Here is a 19,833-nt window from a genome sequence, read left to right as displayed (position 1 = left end):
GGTCTCAGTAGACTCAGTGCTGAAGGTCTCAGTAGACTCAGTGCTGAAGGTCTCAGTAGACTCAGTGCTGAAGGTCTCAGTAGACTCAGTGCTGAAGGTCTCAGTAGACTCAGTGCTGACGGTCTCAGTAGACGCAGTGCTGACGGTCTCAGTAGACTCAGTGCTGAAGGTCTCAGTAGACTCAGTGCTGAAGGTCTCGGTAGACTCAGTGCTGAAGGTCTCGGTGCTCTCATCCGTAGATGTAGCATCGGTGCTCAAGGTCTCAGTAGATATGGTGGTCGCGGTATCAATAATCTCGGTGGTGGTGACAGTGGATAGTCCTGCAACCACGAACTCTGTAAACTTGGTGCAGTCCTCACTGGTACATCCCAACCCTGACACTGTGTTCGCTGGAAGATCTTTGAAAATTCTCAAAAGTGCAGCGTAATCGAATGGGTCCTCCAAGCTGGCATCAGCCTCTTCAACGCCAGCAATTCTCGATAGCGTTAGATTCTGCCCCCACGCGACGGGTGAGCTGATCTGACCCAGACTATCAACCAAATTAGACCCTTCAAACAGCCCCACTGCCTTCGCAGCGGAACCCAGGTCCAGGTCAGTTCTTAACACCCTCGCCGTGGTGTGCAGAGGAAGTGAAAAGCTGCTAGAAACGATGACTAGGCTCTTGCCAGGATCCAGCATTGTCTGGTCCATCCACCGAAGGTCAATCCTGCTCGTGGGGACATCGAGACCAGCGTGGCGTCCGTCGAGGTATACCCTCAGCGAGAATTCTTTTAAATCCTTAGGAACACTGCCATAGTTTGTCAGTTCGATGGCCTGATCCAGATCCGAAGTGCCTGACACATACTCTGATATCAGAACGGATGCTGCAGTAAAGCGGGGCTGGAAGGCGTTATCAAAAAAAAGGGATGGATCACATACTTTGCGAATGCCTCCAAGTTGGGAAGCGCGTCTCCAAAGATCGCTGGGCCAGAAACTGGCGCCAGCGGCTAAGCCTCCGTTTGCTAGGAATACCAAGCGAAGAAGAGAGCCGATGCGCATAGGTGGAATGGGTGTAATTACTGAATACACCTCAACTTTACATGCCGTGGGGCAGATTTCTATCACATGGCAACTCTTCGTCGTCTTCTAGGTCGAAGCGGGACCCTCCGCAATTCAAGCAACGACACACACTCGTCTCTGATAGCCTCACTTGCACGACCGCTTGGCACTCCTGACAGCGGAGTCGCTTGCACTTGTCGAACAGGCGCTTCCGGCTTGGTTTGCGCCGAACCAGAGAGCGGGATGCAGTTCTCTGACGTTTGCCTGTGGGTAAGATCTCCGAGGCGCAGCGGTAGCGGCGCTTCCGTTCAGACCTTCTTTCTTCGGAAAGGTCTCTCGCTGCGCTCATCGAGGAAAAGCGGAGTTTCGATGTGGAGACCTGAGGTGGTGCACGTGCGTACACTGCACCGAATCCAGAGCCTCCTGACAGGAGAGCAGTTCGTGTGTCACATAGACGAGCTGCAGCTGTTCTCTGCGGTGGAAGCTGGCGTTCTGCGCCAGTGGCGAGAGACATGGCGACGGCGGCTCCTTGAGTCCGCGTACGAGGAGAGCACGCCGGTTTCCGTTAGGTTCGTACTGGCTGGCGTAGAGGAAGGCAGCCTGCCGGCGGTGATGCGGGCTTTGCGACGTATTGAACACGACTTCGGGGCAATTGCTAGGGACTCGGGGGTGGCAGCGGTGCTAAACCCCGTTATCGTTTGGAGCGGATTGAAGCCCCCCGAGACGAACAAGCTAACTTTCGGAGTTGAGACAAACAAGCAAACTTCCGCGCCTTGCGTCGGTACACCGTGTCTCGTCGGTCTTAATGAGCTTGCGAAGAGGATTGCGTCGGCAGTCTTCGCGCCCCTGATAGCACCAGTGGACTGGTTGGACATAGGCTTGCCACTCCCGTCACCTCGACTGTTGATTGTAGGCGACGTACCCTCAGCGGTCCTCCGAGAATCCCACGCTCCATTTCGCGACTTTATAAAAGTCGTTGATGTGCGAGTGAACACCATGTTTGGGAAGTACCTGGGCGAAACTGAAAAGAACCTTACCAATCTTTTTGCGGATTGCTCGCGGGTGGCCGCCAGAGAGCCGCTGGTGCTCATTCTTCGAGACATACACCATTGCGCCATGCGGCGCTCGGCTACCTCGGAAAGCTACAGGACTCGTGCTCTAACCACACTTCTCCTCTGTTTGGATGGTTTCGAGAAAACGCATTGTAAGATGGGCATCCTGGCCCTGTCAGCGCTCCCCGCAGCGGAACTTGACGCTGCTTTCATTCGGCCTGGCAGGTTCGACGACATCGAACTAATAGAGGGATGACGGCCGTTATGGATGTCCGGTGCCTCTGCTGTCCGCGGCTCCTGTGGAATAGACAACGCTGACCGCAGTTCGTAGGGTGTCTACATCTTGAGCTCAGCCGGGACTGTATAGGAACTCCGAGTACGAAGTCATGACAGAGGGACTCCTCGCACGAATCGCGACCACGTGGAACTCGTAACACCTCCCAGAATAGTTTTATGCGGCCTTCGGGAGTCGACATTTTGGATATTCTGGACCACGCGAGCAAACTTTTAGGATCTTTAAGGGGCCGCCCGGCAACTCACCTCAGTTCCGCAACTCGCCTCGTGGGGCAGCTGTGGACACGGAATGCTTCCGTCGTGGGTTATGCGCGGTTCCCAAAGCACCTCCGCCATGTCAGCACCTCTGACAGATGTGTACTTAGATTACATGACTAGATAACAGAGGATGAGACTGAAATTCGGAGAACCAGAAGACCTCTCAGAGAAGAAACAATCCAACCAGCGCACTAGCCATCAAAGGTAGCAGGTGTGTTTCGTGCGCCTTGAACACTGTTTACTGACCGGATCAAGCCGCAGTGGTTCGATTCCTCCCCCTGTGCGTCGCCATTCGCTACCTCTCAGACACACAGCAACCGCATCAGAGCGGCACCAATACAAAATCATTTGTGTGCGTGAGTGCAGTGTGCAGTAGTTCAAAACATGGAGCCTCGACAGCAGAGATCTCCCTGGGAAAGAAAATGGGTCGAGCAGCAGCAGCAGCAGAAGCGGCGACAGGCAGCGAGAACTTACGTCTGCCAGTGGATCAGAGAAAACGTCACCTCTCAGACACCTATCGCCACCTTCAAGGAGAAATTGACTCGTCACCAAAGCTACATCCTCAACGAGCAGATAAAGCGACTCACCATCAAGCAGAAAGAGCTGGGTATGGAGCTCACCGACCTCAGAGAGGAACTAGCCCAACTCAAGGCGGCAGACGGTTGGTACGACCGAATGATGGAGTGGTCCATGACCACAGCTACCGAGCTGCCCTTCCCAGAAACCTGCTCTGACGGAAAGCGTCTGCGTAGCCTATGTCGCCGATTGAAGAACGTGATTGAGAGGACAGGCTCTTTGGAAAGCGAGATGCGCAACCTGTTCGAGAAGCAGAATGTCACTCTGGTGGCGTGCAGCGTTTTCAACATGGACGGGTTGTCTACGATAAGTCGTAATGATTGGTACCATCTCGCTCGCCGAGTGAGTGAAGCCCATTTTGCAGCCCCGGTCTCCCCACTGCCTTCGACTAACCCGCCAGTGTCTCCTTCTCCTATGGAAAAGACAACGCCTGCTCGGCGCCAGGTCCACCACCTGACAAATAAAAACTACGAAGACATCTACCCACACCGTTCAGCTCCGGGTTACACAGCTCACCTGCCCCCTGGCGAAGTTGTGAGCCGAACGATCCAGCAGCCAGCAGCAGTGCGTTCAGTGCCCTGGCAGGGACCCGTTCAGCCTCGCGTGACAGTCCAGTCAGTGACTCGCGACGCCGAGAACGCGTACGTTGTAAAACAGAGCGTAACCGGACGTGTAGGCCGTAGCTACGTGCTGACCGATGCGAGTAGGCAGACCACATCGGACTCCGAGTTCTCCGCTGAAAGCCAGCGAGGTAAGATTTACACGGAGCAAGTCCGGGCTGCTCGCCAGCATGGACCCGACCCCGTAGCCTTGCCTGTGCCCCAGAAAACGGGCTCTAGTTGGGTTCGCTTCCCTTGGCAGAGAGGGCCGAAAGAGAGCCGAGGTTTGTGCTAGTTTTGTCACCGATTAACCCTAGAGTCTGCCACTCCACACCTTTAAAAATCATGGCGTCAATCCAAGGGCGGGAAGTCGGCCTCACGAGGCAGTGGCGGCTTGTACGGTCTGACGGGTGGGTGTCGATAGTACCCAGGAGGCATCACGGGCAGCCCCTGTTGAGGCATTATCGGGCCTGTGAATGGTGAGAAATACGCAGGGAAGGTCTCGGTGTAAGGGTGACAGTCCCTACAGAAATCAGGGTCGAGTTTAGGATCCTGCACTCGGTGGCGTGGTCTCGACGGTGCAGGTTGGAACTCGGGCTCTGCGTGGTTCCGCGAAGAGAATATGCGCCTGCGGAGTTCTTGGTACTCCTCTTCTTTCTTCTCCAGTACCTCCTTCTCGTCCTCCTCGGTGGTCCCTGGTTGTCGTTCTACCTCGGCAGGGTATTCGCCATCCATCGAGGGTTCGTCCAGGGCCTGTCGCCTGAGCACAACGAACTTGGGTTTAGGCCCAGCCATGCATTTAAATCCAGATTAAAAACACGTGCAGCGTCAACGGACTTTGCCTTGTCGATGCACACGCCACACTCGCCACTCTTTACTTTGCTTGGCGAAAAAAAATTTACGTTGAAAATACGCAGATGAAAGCCCTGTGGCTCATACTTCCTGCAGGGTTGCTGTGCGCGAGCCTCTTGAGCTGGACCGCTCACAAAGGAGGGGAGACCACGCCGGGGTTGTCGATTGTTAAGGACCCCGTCTCTGGAGAGGAGTTCAAGCCGTTCAGGTCCAACCTGCCGTATTTGAGGAGGAGAGGAGGGAACAACTTTCTGAGAGATTTCTCCAACGTCGTTGTCCGAGCCTTCAGGTTGCAAGCATGAACAAGGAATGTTGTGCAACTAAAATAGCAAAATCACATCTATGGGGTTCCTTGCCGCAGGTGAACTCCTCAGTTGGGAGGAGCTCAAAGCCCACACGTAAGCTATCAGGAATTCTAGCCCACCAGAGCGCATATCAAGGATCAGGGTGTTGAGCAACTGCTCAACAGCTGGCGAGTTAACCGAAAGGTAGAGCAGCTACCAGGAACTCTACGTTGGGGCGAGGAAATCGAGTACTTCGTAGTTTATCTTGACTGCGACGCGCGACGTTCCTATCTCTGGCATGGCGGGTTCGACATGGTCGAGCAGCTGGCTGGTAAGGAGGGGGACCCTACTTTTTTGCCCGAGAGTAACTGGCTTCCGGAGTATGGACGTCATATGATCGAAGCCACACCCGGTGAGCCCTATGACCTTACGGTATCCGGAAGTCTGGTTGGAGTGGAGGAGTCGATGCGTTCTCGTGAGTCTGTGGCGTTGGGTCCATACAGGCCGTGCGAAGGCCTTCGCCATCCTCCCACATAACGTTGTTCCTCTGTCACATGCCTCCTTTCCGCTGTTTGGAGGGCTCCCTTGGGGGGACAGTAAGTCATGGCTCTTCCCTCCGCTGGAGAACCCGGACCCAGAAACGACCTCCTTTTACTCCAAGTCAGTGTTCGTTCCTGACGGGTTGGCCAACCCCCATCCAAGGTTCCCCTCTCTGACGGAGAATGTGGTACATCGGCGGGGAGCCAAACAAGCAATCCTCATCCCAATGGAGGAGGTCGACCATGACTTTTCAAAAGACCCACAGTGGGCTCTAGCTCGGGACATCAAAGAGATAGATCGATTTGAAATTCACGAGCTGAGTCGCAAGACGTTTAACCCTGTGAAAGGTCACATCTACATGGACTCCTTCTCCTTCGGCATGGGCCAGAATGCCCTTCAGGTTACCGTGGGCTGCAGCAATATCAACGAGGCGCGAACCATCTACGACCAATTTCTGGTTTTGGCACCGCTGATGCTAGCGCTCAGCGCAAGCACTCCCGCACTCAGGGGAATGCTGTCAGCGTGGGACGTGCGGTGGCCTGTGATTGCCGGAGGCTGCGACGACAGAACGGTTGAGGAAGAGCAATACTTACACAAGAGTCGTTATGATTCTGCTTCCCTCTTCATTGCCGACTGTGAAACACTCAAGGGGAATGAGTCTTACTACAATGACACGTCTGAAACGATCAACCAAGACGTGTACGCGAAGCTAACTGGGAATGGAATGGACCACTTGCTTGCCCAGTGAGAGCCTAGATGTACGTTGACGCAGACACTTCGCTTTCCTATGGATGCGAGACCCTCTGGTGTTTTTCAAGGACTTCCTCCACGTCGACAACCACTCGCGTTCAGACCACTTCGAATCCATCCAATCTACCAACTGGAACAGCGTGCGATTCAAGCCACCACCCCCGAATAACGGCCAGCCCTCGACCTTTCCCTGGCGCGTGGAACTCCGCACCATGGAAGCGCAGGTATCAGACCTGGAGGCCGCCGTCATTAGTTCATTCACCGCTCTGCTAGCGCAGGTGATAGTCGCTGATGGCTTGGAATGGTACATTCCGATCTCTCTGTGCGATGAGAACATGCGCGTTTCCTACACCCAGAAGGCCGCCTCGGAAGGCTTTTTTTGGTGGAGGTCCAAGTCGGGGAGTCCAGTGCAAGCCCGCATCCAGGAAATTTTCGAAGGATCTGACAGAATTGATGGTCTGATGCCTCGCCTCTCTGCTTTTGTTGAGTCCAATACGGACTGCATGGCTGCCATCAAAAGGTTAAAGGTCGTCGTTGGCTTCCTACAAGGAAGAGCTAGCGGCGAGTTGATAACTGCAGCCACCTATTATCGGCAGCTCATTGTGAATCACCCTTCGTATCAGCAAGACGGCCTGCTGACTCCTGAAATCGGCTATGCTGTGATGTCACAAGCTTTCCAGATCTCAGTCGGCATTATGGATGCTGAAGCACAGGCAATGTTCGGTACGTTTGCCCACCACCGGGAGCTGTGCTGCCCTCAGGAATGTGTGGACACATTGCTCTCTTGCTTGACTGCGACGACCGCACCGGAGGTTATATTCCCCAGCCTTCCGCGCAAGCGCTTCCTGACCGAGGATCTGACGCGTAGGTGCAATCTGGACTTCCTTCACTTATCTTTTTGCAGCGACAACTGCCGAAAGCGAGACCCCCAGCAGTCGCAGTGGCAAGGATAAATCTACTGACACTGGCAGTCAGAAGTGCTCTGACAAGAGCACTGTTCTACGACTTTTACGCGAGTTCCAACAGTCTATCGAAGCTTGCGATTGTGCATGTCAAAGACCTGATGGCATGTGCAATGGCTCCTGCAAGGAGTGCATCTCCAAGGCCACTCCGCTGCTATGCCGGATTAGCAGTAAGCTAGGCCTTTGTGACGAGACGGACACTCCTCTATGTGGAACTCGGCGTCTCAAGGCGCTTGGCTGCAGTGGACTCAGCTGCCAAGTGTCGAGGAGCCTCCTAGAGAAGCTGCAGCTGGCGGCTGCTTCGATGTGTGATGAATGAAAGTTTTCGTTCACGTCATGTTAGAATTATCAGTTGTTTTAATTTCACCTAAGATACGCAGTATGGAGATGGGAGAGATCTCAACCGATTTTAGTTCACCAAAGCGATCTCAACCGATTTTAGTTCACCAAAGATACGCAGTATGCGATCAGATAGCATTTCAACTGATCTTAGTTTGACGTGCCGGAGATAGGGAGCGATCTCAACGTGTTTCTGATTTAGACAGCAGGACGGTGGCTCTGGTAGTCGGACTCCGCTAAGGCGTGTGACAACTCACCTGCCGAATGCAGTTACCCTGAAAAAGGATTGCGCTGAAACATACACACTCATTGTCAGTTCTCAGAACCACCTGAATCATCTGGCATTTTCTAGTTTTCTCGACCATATGCAGCGAGCAGATTTTAGTTCACCAAAGATACGCAGCATGCAATCAGATAGCATGTCAACTGATCTTAGTTTGACGTGCCGAAAATCTGCCCATAGGGTGATCTTGATTTGTCAAGTTTTCTGGGTGAGTTCACAGGAAAGTCGGAATGTCTCATCCAGATCTTGGGTCTAGCCGGGCTAATCTCACGTTCGGTGAATGAGACCTGCGGAAAATTCGAGTGGCCCATCCACAAAGGGGGTGCTGGCGGCCGATGCCGACATTCCTTGCTCGGATACGTGGGGTGGCGGTAAAGAGCCTGGCATTCCTGCCTTTCTCTCTTGGGACGCTTCACCCTTCGTTCCTGCTTCGGAGCGTCTGTTGGTTCGCGGGTCTTCCGGATCTTCTGGGGCCTCTCGTGTCCAGTGTGCTCTCTCCGGTGTCGAACGTCTTCTCGTTTCTCCAACCTCTTTGAGTCTCGCGCCCCTGTCGTGTGCCAACCGGGTGGCCGCGCGCTCAGCCGCTTCAGCTTGCCCCCAGTGGGGTCGTCTTTGTAATACTGGTCGAGGGTCGCGATGCCCGCCTGAATATCGTTCAGAGGGTCTCCCTGGCCATTCATTTTCTTCACAAACCAAACCGCCAGCTTTCCAGTAGGATTTCTGGAGATCTGTTCCGTCTGGTGGGTGTACTTCAAAGGGATCCCTGTGTGATGAGAAAACTCCAACCTCACCCCGACCCGTCAAATACCTAACGGCCCTATCCGAAAAGTGGTTGCAATTCCATTTGGCTATGTCATACGTTTCTGGAGTGTATAAATGTCTCTTCGAGTGCAACATGTTCTCGAAGTCTCGGACGGCCATCTCCGATTGTCCGAGGCGCACCGATCTCAGAAAGTCCAGAGCATAAATTTTGGCGACTTCCTCAGGACGGCTCCGTTGAATACTACCACAGTAGTAGTACTCCCGTCCTCGGTACAGCACGCCTGTATGGTACACAGCCTCTAGGAATTGGCCGAGCACCAGACGAGACCAGCGACGGGCAACCCCCTGGGATACATCGTACACTCGCAGAATGACATCGTGCATAAAAGTTGAATTGAATGAGACTATTTGAATGAGACTATTCGAATTGGCATTAAAATTGCAATGCAGTCCACTACAAAGAGCGGTCCACTACAAAGTGAGCGTCAGCGCACAAACTTCGCTGACCAAAAATAAACACTTGAAAACTATCCGGGAACCCATCCTCCCGCTACCAATACGGCTTGTAGCGTAGCTGGCACCAAGCTAGAACTAGGTTTCACCGGCCGACCTTGCACCCCTTCAAGCAACAGCTGCCAACAATCGCTCCAAGGGGAGGTGCTGGACTCGTACATTGGGACACCTAGGACGTCCAGACCGCGAATATAGCACTGTATCAACTCCAACGAGCACAGACTGATCAACTCGTCCTCGACTACAGGCTCTTGAGTGCTGACTGACGAGAAGCGCACTCGAGTGTCGGACGGAATACGAGTGGACTCGTCACTTCGGTCGCTCCCACGCCACTCAGGTTCAGAGAGGTTGCGAAGCTCCTTCTCGCCGTGCGCATGTCTGCAGCCGTCGCCCAGGGAGCAAAACCCCGCAGCAAAATTCTTGCAGAGTTTGGTCTTGTAGAAGGTGGAGGTTGACCGCAGATGATCTGTAGAGTGGGCATACCGGCAATCCGGCTTCATACAGCCTTGGGCGAAGTTAGGGCACAATTTGGTCCTGGTGAGGTCAACTCTGGGACGCAACTCCTCTGTGCTGTGCGCTGCGTGTCGTCTATCCGAAACACTCACCATATTTACAGTTCTCACCCTCGAAGCAAGTTGAGTTAACTTTCCCCGACGTCCGCGAATACCACGGACAGAGCTCGGTCTTGTAGTACTGCGTGCGCACACTGTCCGGCAACTTCCTTCGCGGTGCCCTACGAGTGTGAGTGTCAGTCATAGATCTGCTTTTAATCATTTATGGAGGGTTATCCGTGGGGTAATATTTTGCCGTCACTGACGTCATACTTAGTCACCTGACTCGTCGCCCACCCTTGACAACGCCTGGCCCTCGGTACTCCACTCGGGGGGAATCGTCCTCGCGGTAGAACTGGAAGGCGTGTACTCCTGCCGGCAGGCTGCTGGAGCTGTCAGAGCGGTGACGGATCAGCTGCGCCTCCACGTCGCCGCCAGCGCGGGGATGGATCCGGGCCGTGAGGGTTTTGGTGTCCTTCCCCTCTTCGTGGATGTCGAACTGCAGTGGCTGACGCCAGGTATCCTCAGACGACGAGTCGTCTTCTGCGGTCTTCGGCTGATCAATTTTCGGAGTGAACTGCGGCGGCGGTGGTGGGTTGGGATCGTACCGTATCTTCACACGAAGATCGTCTTTTGCTGGAACATTCTGAGCGTTTCGCCCGTACAGGTACTGCTGGCGCTCTCCCTCAGGCCAGTTAACCTTTCGTGGCTTCATGAACAAGGCGCCAGGGGGACGCCATAGGTGCCCGCCATCATTGTCGTCTTCTGTGGTGGCCCTCGCGGTGGCGGTCGCGGGATAGCGCTGATTCTTGCGGCGTCGAAGCGCTCCATGTAGTTCAGGCTGAGGTGGCTCGCTCGCGGACATCACTTCATATGGGACCTTCGGACGTCGTAGTTGAGGAAGTTTGCTCATGAGTGTCTGCAAGCCTGTCTTCACGGATTCACAGAGCGCTTTGCCGTCTAGCGTCGGTTGCCACTTGGTCGCGTTTGAGTCCTCTTTGACAAAATCCCGAAAGAAAGGTTCGGTTTGGTGGCCCTCCTCTCCCCAGTCCGCCAGAAATCGCCTCTGTTGCAGTTGTCTCGAAAGCGAGCTCCAGCGGTAGATGTCCAAGCCTTGGAACACCGCCAGCGGAAGCGGGTCGTAAGGACCCACGGTGGTTTTCTTGCCCAGGTGGTTCATTCGGATCTCCAACTCCTGCAGGTGCAGCGATAGTTGAATCTGCCGCAACCTGTGGACGAATCCCGCCATCCAAACGCGGGCCCGGTCATCGGTGGACAGGACGTAGCACGCAGCCACAATCTGGTAGACTACGTCCTCGTAGACATCACCTTTGGCGGCAATGCTGTTGTCTAGTAGAGCGTACCTGGTCAGGAAGGGCGCGAGGTTCATCCAGGTACACCCGAACACGCGCACCACCATCGACTGCGTGAAGTGAGCTACCTCATCTGCGACCCAAGCTGCGCGGCGCTCAGGGGGAACCGTGGTGGTGTTGTCTGCCTCCATACTGAGAGTCTTGAAGTATTCAGTGGCATGAAAACGTACGAGTTCCTTGCCAGTAGGCACGTCGCCGCGGCCCTCTACAATGGCTCCTCCCAGCGGGTGGTGCTGGAGAGATACTATTTCTTGCACGCGCGGCACAATACGGTTGAAAGGGTATCCGAAGTACTCTTGAAGATCTAGTAGGAGGTCGGCATCAACGTCGTCCAAATCACCAGATGCGTTTCGGTGCTTCTGAATCCAGTAGATGTGTTCTATAACGTTGGGCATCCATTGAAATATGCTGCGTCACCGGGCCATCCGCAACTCACTTCATCGCATATGGTTCGCTTGAGTCATCCGTAAGGGGTCGACCCACTTGCAAGCTGTATCCGATGCACGCCTTGACGAACTTCACGGAGGCGTTTCTGGTCGGGAGGGTTTGGCAGGTAGACAGGTAGGCTGTCCCGAATGTGTTCAGAGCGCTGATAGAACATACGCGCTCGACTCGCTTCATGGTCCAAATCTGGCGAAGCGCCGCAGGGGGCACAGCTTTCGTTACATCAGAGGGGATGCCTACCGGCTGCTTCAAGTTGAACTTTGATGCGATGTGGGTCTCAGCAGCGACCTCAAGAGCCTCCCCTCCTAAAACGACGAGACGTTCGTAGTCTCCCTGCCCGCCATGCGCCACGTCTGTGAAGAAGTCCACAAAATCCTCATCTGGCAGCCGTTCGGCTCCGAAGCCGAACCAGTCGCGCAGATCACGGAAGACGCAGCACTGCCTGTCAACACAGGGCTCTATTGTCTCTGCAACTTTGGAGACGCGTCCAGCCTCATCAAGGGTGATGCCTTTCTGGTCTTGGGTTCCTACAGAAGCAAACGGACACCCCAGCTGGTGATCTTCAGCGCTAACCATCAATACTGCACCGGCAGATTTTTGTGTGCACACGCTTGTGTAGTGATCTAGAACGAAGCTCCTCGCCTGTGAGGGCTCTGAGAGCATCTCTCTCACTAAATCGCGATCCATATCATAATAGCACCTTTGCTCCCACAGGCGAAATTGTGAAGGTGCAATGTTCGTGGACGGGTTTGGAACTTGCACGAATCAGCGGGTCTTACAGGAAGAGCTTCCAATCCCCACCTACTACGACGAGGCGAGGGGGCGAGCTTTCTTTAATGAATTGGCGTTCGCTTCCGACAGACCGGTGCCAACAGCAATTTCGGTAGGCTTATTCACGCATCCATAAGCAGCAAGTTGACCTGCAACTGGAAGACCGCACGAACAAGCTGCGTGCTGAGAACCAGGCACTCCACTACCCCTTGGTGAAGGGCATGCCTATGAGAAGAAATGTCCGACAGCGAGCATTCTACCAGGCAGCGTCCATGTACTATGCCAATCTTCCTGCTGAGCTGGTGAGAACAAGAGAAGTCCCACATTCAGTCGCGTGCAGCCGAAGTCATTCCGAACTTCCGTTTCTTAGACGAATTCGCCGAGAGTGTGCGGATGAAGCCCAGGCTGTTGTGTCGCGGGGGGAGGCCGCTTCATTCCAACCCACGATTGACGACTCACGTCCTGACTGACACGCTGAACGTGCGTACGGTGATTCACATCGGCCCTCCGGAATCGGTCATCGAAAGGAACGCCTCCGCCGACTTTCGTCTGATGTCGAATGTCTTGCACGCGCTATTCAAAACATACGTGATTCGGACAGCCAACGAGACCTACCTGGATGCGAAGTCGCGCATTGCCCACGCAGGACCGTCTGCATCCACTGAGCAACTCGTGTGGCACCCAGTGGAGGTCGATTACTTAATCAGGCCGCGTATTGCGGACCGTCTCATCCCGCGCCGGCAACGGCGTGCGTTGAGAGGAGGTGCCCTTCGTCGGCAGGACGTCAACGAGGAGGACCTGAATGAGTGGTTCTCAGACAGTGAAGACTGTCTCGGCCGCCTGGCCGAGGTTGACGAGATCAATATCAAGCGGCATGAGGAGAAATACGACCGGAGAAAACAGGCGCATCTGGAGGGCGCCCACCCACAAGACAACCTACCTTTGATTGCAGGGAAGTTTAAGGAGCTTGGAGACCGTCAACAGTCACAACCCTTGAAACTGGACCAGTGGGGAGCCAACCGAATCCACCGCGACTTGTACTGGAACCGGAAGCTGGAAACAGAGAAGATGACGTCTCCTTTCTGCAGCAACAACATCAAGCGTCTCCGAGACCGCAAGTGGCTGCACCTGGAGGTCGACCCGCGCTTGACGGGAAACATGACCGGAGTGGATCTGAAGGTGGCGAACGAGGTCAGATATTTTGTGGGCAGTCTGATGGGGAAGGATCTCATCAATCCCACTCGCCACTACACCGCGTTCTTAACCAGCCACAAGCATGTCGTGCGCAAGTTTTTTCAGCTCGTGCTGACGGTGCGGCCACCTATATTCATATGTGGCGGCTTGGGCAGAGACCTGGTTGGGGTTCTGTGTGCCTTGCTATTGCAGGTGCTGGGCGCTAGCCGGGAAGAGATTCTCGTGGACTACAGCGCCTCAGACCTGGGTCTTCGAGACTGGAAGCCCACTGTGGAAGACAATGTACGCAAGTTCGGTCTTCCAGACGTCTTTGCGTCATGTCCCGCGTTTGCAATCGAGCGGCTTTTGGACTGGATTGATGAGGAACATGGAGGCATAGCGAAGTATATGGCGGACCTGGGTTTCGACGAGCACGACTTGGCCGCACTCAAGCATAAGTTCATCAGGTCGACCGCGTTGACCCCAGATCTCAACGTCTCTGACATTCACAATCGGATTATGCCTTGCTTTTTCGCGTCCAGAGGTCTAATTCGGAACCACATCGACCTCGCCGTCATCCAGCGCGCGACAGTGTCCCCACCAAAGGCCCCGGCGTTCGTAGAGCCGACCACACCTAACTTGGATGCCATCTGGAAGCAGGAGGACACACGGAAGTTCCATCCCAAACCAGTTGACCAGGACGCATTCTTCGCGTACTGGTGCGTCGTAATGCGCACATTGGATCCCGACGAGGCCGTGGCCCTGTTGCACCGCTGGATGGAAGCCCAGGAGTGGCGCCTCATAGGCAAATTCCTACACTCTCACGAGGTACACCTCCGTCGTGTCTGGACGCGCGTCATTTCAGTGGAGCAATTTCGGATGAAGAACCCGTTCCGGGAGGACCTGCGGGAGACGTTCTTTCGACCCGACGTACGAGCCCAGCTTGAGCACCACCAAGGCTTCGGAGCATCCTCGGTGCAGGAGCTGTTCGATGTCGTGCACCATCTGACAATAAGGCTGTACCCAGTGAGATGGGAGCAGCAGGAGGCTCTGGCCACGGAGGAGACCTACAATGTGGTGCAGTTCCCGGCTGAAATCCCTGTCGATCTCTATCCTCGCGGGGTCAACCCTGGGTGGATGTTGCTCGCTTTGTCTCGTGAGAAGGAGGATCCTTGTGTGAAGGAGACCTCGTACCAGCAAGTCTCCCGAGAGATGGCTTACATGGCAAGGAGGGCTGCGGCGAGGGCATTCTCCATGCTCCGCGAGCCAGAGGCACCCCGCCAAGGGCAAGCGGCCTCGTGGCTCGCGGACTACCATGGTCTTTTCGAGGACGTCTTTGACACTCAAAGCCACAACGTTCGCTACAGCGAAATCAACGATTGGGTCTCGTCCATCGTGGAGACTCGGGTCAGTACAGTCGTTGCAAGCGCGAGAGGATCCGACGAGCGACAAGACAAACGGTTGACGATTGAGCCATACAAGCATTTGGGCGATCTGGGTCGTCGCATTTCCGGTGTGCCAGAAACCAATCGTAGCTATCGCCGACCCAGCCCTCCCGCCGATTCCCGAGCACCAACCAGAGTTCGACCAATGGTCCGCACCGAAGATGCTCACGGCGCCTCCAGACCCGGAAGCGCGTCGTCTGATCGTGATTCACTCAGCTCCGAGACCGTCGACCTCAAGAACCTGGATTTCGACGACGACGAATTCCTGCAGCCGCACCGGTCCACATCACCCACACCTACGCCTCCACTTAGCCGATCCCAATCGTCTACATCGATGCCGACCGCAATTGAGCCGGAGATCAGTCGCACGCGCCATGGGCTGCCGGTCACTCGGCCTCTAGAGCTCGCCGAAGGTGCCAACCTAACTCAAATGCCCCCCTTGAAGGATGCTTCACCGACACGCTTCTCAGTGGCGAAGGAAGGTAGACCTTTCTTCAGAAGCGCGCCTCTAGGCATCGTCTATTTCCTAGAAACTCTTCGCCACATACTGGACCTGGACGGCTCTATTCGAATCGACACCACGCTAGGTCTGGACGTTAGCCACACCTTCAAGCTGAAGACGCCTGCCACGGCTCCGGTCACAACAGAAGAGGGCCACCAGCTTGGTACCATGCCGAACATTGCAGAGGGCTCCGCTGTTCTTCGTGACCCTGACGTCCATAGGACCGACCTCAACAACATGCCAAATTTGTTTGGTTGCAACATCTAGATTGCATCGGCGTTTTCATATAATCTATTGGTTGCAACATCTAGATTGCATCGGCGTTTTCCATAGAATCTATGGACAAGTCACTTATCTCGTCGAATGACAAATCCGTCTTCCTGTCTAAAATCGACACCGGGGGTCGCTCCAGCATCATGCTTACTATTCCCCGACAAACCTTTGGAGACACGTAGTCATGTGTCACCACGTTCGCTCGCCCGGCCAGCTGTTCAGTCATCAGATGTTTCACCAACAGTTCGTTTGTCTTCTGAGCCTCAGCTTCGTTCCCCACAGCCTGGAAGGTTAATGCTGCTGCCGCGGCACCCAGCCACCATTTCACAACTTCGCCCTGCGTAAAGTCCACATTGAAGTTCGGAGCAGTCACCTCACCCGCCAACACTTTCAGGACGAAAGGCGGCCTCGGAGCGCATCGGCCATGCGCGCACGCCCATATTCTGATCTTCTTTAACAATATTTGTGCCTCTGGATCACTGGTCTTGCCCCAAGATTTGACTATTCGTGACTCTGCCGTCCGCAGCGGTGAGGCGAAATAGAGGTTGCCCAGTACTCCTTGTTTCTGGTCGAAATTGATGGCGGAGTTCTGCGCCACCAGCGTCGCAACTCGGTGCATGGACAGGTTATCCTCCGGTTCCTGTTGGGAGCCAATGAGGTTGGCTAGGGCGTGGTCCGCCTTGTCCAGCAGGTCGTGCATTTCCAGTAAGCCTGGATCATCTGCGTCGCAGGGGATTAGCGCACTCACCATTGTCTTCCATGTCGTCCTCCTGCTGCGGCGGGTCTTCCATGTCGTCCTCCTGCTGCGGCGGGTCCTCGAACGATAGGTGAACGTCATCGCTAGTCTTGGCTGCGTCCTTGATGAACTCTTCCAGGCTCGAGGACCACGGAATCTTCTTCGCGTCCTTGGCCGCAGGGTCCAAACCGTTATCCAACAGGAGTCTCTGCAGGTTTTCATCGAACGGCTCAATAGCACGGAACTTCGTCTTCGATATCGGTTCCAGGATCAGCTTGAAATACTCCCCAATGCACCGTTCCTGTTCCTCGTAAAAATAGATCACGTTTTGCCTGCGGGCTACCAAATCCCCTATAGTTGTATCGGCTCCTAGGCACCGACCCAAGTAACTACGCAACTCCTTGCACAACCAAAAGTCCGCTTCTAGAACCGACACCTCGCAGCCCTTCTTGGTGCTGCCGGCGTCCCGTCGCACAGAGAGTAAGACTACCTCTGAGGGATTCTTCTGGAGGAATTGACGGATGTGGGCCAGCGCGGTAGTGAGGGAAATGGTGTTGTAACCTGCATGGGCGCACCAAGGCGGGTCTTCGTTGTTCAGGCTATTCGCCTTGGCCTTACGTACGCGGAGATCGAAAAACCGCACTCCGACGCACAGCTGGTCGTATACAGTTTTGTCTTGACAGTAGATGAACTTCTTCAGAAAAGGCAGCACAATTGCTGTGGCTTTTCCTGTGACTATCTTTTCGCGGGTATAAGTGGCCGAGTTGTGGCTGCCAGGAAACGTGACGTCCCACACTCTCCACTCTGGAAAAAGAGACATCCACGTGGAAAGGCACATTGGTTCGTCTGGAATCTTTCCCGCGGTGGAGCTTAGGGATCGAATGAGTCTCCCGAGCCCCAGCGGTCTGTATCTCGCAAGCGGAGAAACCCACCGAGCCTCACTCACTCCTGAGTCCTTCATAGTTCATTGGTCTAACTCTAGAATTAGGCGTGCGTCATCTTTTGAACGCTCAATTTTCGTCAAGCAAGCCGCTCTATGCGTTGCTCTGTGGTAAAAGGACACACAGCTGTTTCTTTCTGTATCTTCGGAATTGCCAGGAAATCTTCGGAACTTGCATCTAAAGCATTCATATTAAACCTTAAAAAGAAAAACTCAAAAAGCGTCGATGTCTTCACAGAACCCCCGGTCTCCCATGGGCGTTTTCTAGGTGCTGCTCTAAACTAGTGGAGCCCTCGAACGTGGACTGCTCCATCAAACTTACCTTGCTATCTCGGTTTTCCTCCTTGGGCACTTCTCTTGGGCGAGGGGTGGTAGTCTGATGCAGGAGGAAAGCGAGGTCTGCTTGGCTCATATCCAGGCTGCCTGAGCCGCATTCAGCGTCGGGAAAGTCCAATGTGGAGGGGAAGTTGGAACCATATTTCGGATAAAGAGGCATGCTGTGCGACCTTAAGAGCCGCTGGTATTCTTCCAGGAAATCGCGAGAGAGCCCCTCCGTATCTGGGAGAGTCGATGCACGCGGATATGCGGGCTTGGTGGTGAGATCAGCACTGGCACGAAGCTCCCGAATTCCATGGGCGTACCGGCATTTTTGACGAAAGCAATTGCCTTGCTGAAACTCAGGACATTGCTTGGTTTTGTACAGGTCTGCAGTGGCCCTGAGTTCCTCTTCACCATGCGCATACCTGCAGGCATTTCCGTTGGCGCAGGTTCTTGTTGCTTGGAAAGCGCGGCAGAGCCTAGTCTTCGACAAGTCTGGCCTGACTCGCAATTTGTCGATTCCGTGGGCGAAAGTGCAGTTTGGCGTCCTGCATTCGTCGTGCATGTAGCGGATACAAAGCCTAGTGTACTTGACACTTGGGGGAACTCGATCCTCCTTTCGCTTAAGAGTTCCGTCCGGGTTCATTCCAAAAAAAAGTACAATAATGACAGACTTGTGGGGAATAGGGAGCTCCGTGACTAAAACCACATATGCGTATCGTTGCCCTAACGCTTTACGTTGCGTCGGCTCTCGTGCCAATCGCTCCTGTCCTCAATCTGGAGCAGTGAGTGAATCCAACGCACCACACAGCTTCTTTTCGACCTGTTTCGAGGCCAGTGATTTCTGCTTCATCGGGGCTGGGGTGGTCACTCCTCAATCACAGCCCGCCATTGTGGAGTCCTTGGGAGGGCATTGGAGTTTCGACGAACTGCTACCCCTGGACTCGTCTGGCAATGCTTGGCATCTCCACCCTGCAGGCCGCCCTGGCCCTGCGCCTGCAGGCTCCTCCCTCTACATTAGCAAGGGTCACGAGATCCAGACACTGAAAGCCCGTCAAGGCGGGGATGAGCTGACCGTGGGCCTGTGGATATATCTCTTGGAGCCACCTGTGGGGCGATACCGACACGTCATATCCGTTGGGGACCTGCACGTCCTACTGAACGTCAGCCACAACGGTGTCGTGGTGCACGACGGGACCCAAGTGGTCATTCAGTCGGTGGCGCATGTCGTACCGCGTCGCTGGATGCACATCGCAGTATCCTTCTCTGCTACAACGGGGCAGGTCCGTCTGCTGATCAACGGAATCTTCGACTCCGCAGTGCCGTGGACCAACGCTTATGCGTATAATCAGCGCGTTCAGGTGCAGCTAGGCGACTCGCGTATCGGAGATGAGAGTGTGCTAGGAGTGGAGGCATACCTTGACGATTTGTGGGTCTTCCACAGAGCGTTGGCTGTCTCTGAAGTCGGTGCCCTTGTTTCTCCTCGCGCGTTCGCAGATCCTGATGGCGTGCGACTCGGGTGCGCTACGTGCGACTATCAAACAGCAGTGGAGTCTTGCCCGCCTCTATACCATCTCTGTGCTGCCGATGAAATTGAGTCTTTCAACGTTATTCGCCGTGCCAGGCACCAGGGCTGGCTGACCCAAGACCGCTCTGCAGGCGTTTGGGTCAGACAGATGGCGGACGCTCCTATTCCTGGGGGAAGTGAGAAACTCGGAACCTGTTGCTACAAAGGCGACTCCAACAACTAATGTTGTCTTGTGTAATGAATACCATTAACTGAATTCGGAGAGCACGGCCGGCAAAATACCTAAATGCTACGCTCACACGTGGTCATCCTGCTGGGCATCCTGCTGTACTCCATGTACAAGATCTGGGTATTTGTGAGAAGAGAGCTATCGCAGAAGAAATCGAATTCAGAATTCTTTGGCTTGGTGGAGACGTCTATGGGCTCTCAGCTAGCCGTTCCCAAAGAAACCGCTAAGGTGTACGACAAGATGAGAGCACATCTCTTTCGGAGGTACAAACAGAGCTTGGGCCTCGACAGCGATGCCGAGTTCGCCGATTCCCAGCCACAGGCCTCCTGGCTCCGAAGGCTCCCGACCGCCACCAGCGAGACGCTGTTTAAAGCTCTTGTACGTCGTACAGTGGACGTAATACCTGCAGCGAGAATAATGCAGCAGGAGATGGGTCATAAGAACTTTC

At 54.6% G+C, this 19,833-nt stretch overlaps 11 protein-coding genes across 21 annotated transcripts; 5 read left to right on the top strand and 6 right to left on the bottom strand.

Annotated features, from left to right (window-relative positions):
* Nucleotides 1-1,038, bottom strand: KVP18_003730 (uncharacterized protein; the record flags this gene model as incomplete). 2 transcript variants are annotated; one of them, XM_067955699.1, is made up of 1 exon in its annotated part: nt 1-1,038. In XM_067955699.1, a coding segment is annotated over one exon (1,038 nt), but the record flags the coding sequence as incomplete, so codon positions are not given. The 2 variants fall into 2 exon arrangements, with proteins under 2 accessions (XP_067809125.1, XP_067809126.1); XM_067955700.1 differs by having other exon boundaries at nt 14-1,038.
* A 369-nt stretch (nt 1,039-1,407) lies between these two features.
* Nucleotides 1,408-2,346, top strand: KVP18_003731 (uncharacterized protein; the record flags this gene model as incomplete). The annotated part of the gene is made up of 1 exon (XM_067955701.1): nt 1,408-2,346. One exon carries the CDS (start codon nt 1,408-1,410, stop codon nt 2,344-2,346), a length of 939 nt encoding a protein of 312 aa, XP_067809127.1.
* Nucleotides 2,347-3,026: 680 nt separating this feature from the next.
* KVP18_003735 (uncharacterized protein) lies at nt 3,027-4,112 on the top strand (the record flags this gene model as incomplete). Its single annotated transcript, XM_067955708.1, has 1 exon — nt 3,027-4,112. One exon carries the CDS (start codon nt 3,027-3,029, stop codon nt 4,110-4,112), a length of 1,086 nt encoding a protein of 361 aa, XP_067809134.1.
* A 56-nt stretch (nt 4,113-4,168) lies between these two features.
* Nucleotides 4,169-4,612, bottom strand: KVP18_003737 (uncharacterized protein; the record flags this gene model as incomplete). The annotated part of the gene is made up of 1 exon (XM_067955711.1): nt 4,169-4,612. One exon carries the CDS (start codon nt 4,610-4,612, stop codon nt 4,169-4,171), a length of 444 nt encoding a protein of 147 aa, XP_067809137.1.
* A 399-nt stretch (nt 4,613-5,011) lies between these two features.
* KVP18_003728 (uncharacterized protein) lies at nt 5,012-7,524 on the top strand (the record flags this gene model as incomplete). 3 transcript variants are annotated; one of them, XM_067955695.1, is made up of 5 exons in its annotated part: nt 5,012-5,067; nt 5,097-5,428; nt 5,457-5,549; nt 5,592-6,237; nt 6,266-7,196. In XM_067955695.1, 5 exons carry the CDS (start codon nt 5,012-5,014, stop codon nt 7,194-7,196), a joined length of 2,058 nt encoding a protein of 685 aa, XP_067809121.1. The 3 variants fall into 3 exon arrangements, with proteins under 3 accessions (XP_067809121.1, XP_067809123.1, XP_067809122.1); XM_067955696.1 differs by lacking the exons at nt 5,012-5,067; nt 5,097-5,428; nt 5,457-5,549; nt 5,592-6,237 and having other exon boundaries at nt 6,285-7,107; nt 7,148-7,524; XM_067955697.1 differs by lacking the exons at nt 5,012-5,067; nt 6,266-7,196 and having other exon boundaries at nt 5,375-6,241.
* Nucleotides 7,525-7,976: 452 nt separating this feature from the next.
* KVP18_003729 (uncharacterized protein) lies at nt 7,977-8,973 on the bottom strand (the record flags this gene model as incomplete). Its single annotated transcript, XM_067955698.1, has 2 exons — nt 7,977-8,590; nt 8,619-8,973. 2 exons carry the CDS (start codon nt 8,971-8,973, stop codon nt 7,977-7,979), a joined length of 969 nt encoding a protein of 322 aa, XP_067809124.1.
* Nucleotides 8,974-9,116: 143 nt separating this feature from the next.
* On the bottom strand, nt 9,117-12,157 carry KVP18_003727 (uncharacterized protein; the record flags this gene model as incomplete). 4 transcript variants are annotated; one of them, XM_067955693.1, is made up of 4 exons in its annotated part: nt 9,117-9,679; nt 9,708-9,862; nt 9,935-11,434; nt 11,463-12,157. In XM_067955693.1, the coding sequence occupies 4 exons, from the start codon at nt 12,155-12,157 to the stop codon at nt 9,117-9,119; spliced, it is 2,913 nt and encodes a 970-aa protein (XP_067809119.1). The 4 variants fall into 4 exon arrangements, with proteins under 4 accessions (XP_067809119.1, XP_067809120.1, XP_067809117.1 ...); XM_067955694.1 differs by lacking the exons at nt 9,935-11,434; nt 11,463-12,157 and having other exon boundaries at nt 9,117-9,710; XM_067955691.1 differs by lacking the exons at nt 9,117-9,679; nt 9,708-9,862; nt 11,463-12,157 and having other exon boundaries at nt 9,931-11,421.
* Nucleotides 12,158-12,203: 46 nt separating this feature from the next.
* On the top strand, nt 12,204-15,628 carry KVP18_003736 (uncharacterized protein; the record flags this gene model as incomplete). Of its 2 annotated transcripts, XM_067955709.1 has the most annotated exons (3): nt 12,204-12,353; nt 12,382-12,543; nt 12,572-15,628. In XM_067955709.1, the coding sequence occupies 3 exons, from the start codon at nt 12,204-12,206 to the stop codon at nt 15,626-15,628; spliced, it is 3,369 nt and encodes a 1,122-aa protein (XP_067809135.1). The 2 variants fall into 2 exon arrangements, with proteins under 2 accessions (XP_067809135.1, XP_067809136.1); XM_067955710.1 differs by lacking the exons at nt 12,204-12,353; nt 12,382-12,543 and having other exon boundaries at nt 12,635-15,628.
* A 40-nt stretch (nt 15,629-15,668) lies between these two features.
* Nucleotides 15,669-17,331, bottom strand: KVP18_003733 (uncharacterized protein; the record flags this gene model as incomplete). Of its 3 annotated transcripts, XM_067955703.1 has the most annotated exons (3): nt 15,669-16,354; nt 16,383-17,275; nt 17,303-17,331. In XM_067955703.1, 3 exons carry the CDS (start codon nt 17,329-17,331, stop codon nt 15,669-15,671), a joined length of 1,608 nt encoding a protein of 535 aa, XP_067809129.1. The 3 variants fall into 3 exon arrangements, with proteins under 3 accessions (XP_067809129.1, XP_067809130.1, XP_067809131.1); XM_067955704.1 differs by lacking the exons at nt 16,383-17,275; nt 17,303-17,331 and having other exon boundaries at nt 15,669-16,334; XM_067955705.1 differs by having other exon boundaries at nt 16,351-17,331.
* A 211-nt stretch (nt 17,332-17,542) lies between these two features.
* On the bottom strand, nt 17,543-18,274 carry KVP18_003732 (uncharacterized protein; the record flags this gene model as incomplete). Its single annotated transcript, XM_067955702.1, has 1 exon — nt 17,543-18,274. The coding sequence occupies one exon, from the start codon at nt 18,272-18,274 to the stop codon at nt 17,543-17,545; it is 732 nt and encodes a 243-aa protein (XP_067809128.1).
* Nucleotides 18,275-18,293: 19 nt separating this feature from the next.
* KVP18_003734 (uncharacterized protein) lies at nt 18,294-19,379 on the top strand (the record flags this gene model as incomplete). Of its 2 annotated transcripts, XM_067955707.1 has the most annotated exons (2): nt 18,340-18,413; nt 18,440-19,379. In XM_067955707.1, the coding sequence occupies 2 exons, from the start codon at nt 18,340-18,342 to the stop codon at nt 19,377-19,379; spliced, it is 1,014 nt and encodes a 337-aa protein (XP_067809133.1). The 2 variants fall into 2 exon arrangements, with proteins under 2 accessions (XP_067809132.1, XP_067809133.1); XM_067955706.1 differs by having other exon boundaries at nt 18,294-19,379.
* Nucleotides 19,380-19,833: the final 454 nt, after the last annotated feature.

Source organism: the organism of the source record quoted next (assembly GCF_019968955.1).
Source record: "MAG: Porospora cf. gigantea A chromosome Unknown PgA_NODE_388_length_19833_cov_337.988, whole genome shotgun sequence".
In the NCBI taxonomy this organism is placed as follows: Eukaryota; Apicomplexa; class Conoidasida; order Eugregarinorida; family Porosporidae; genus Porospora; species Porospora cf. gigantea A.
The sequence above is the reverse complement of the archived record's forward strand: the minus strand, read 5'-3'. Positions and strand labels throughout refer to the sequence as shown.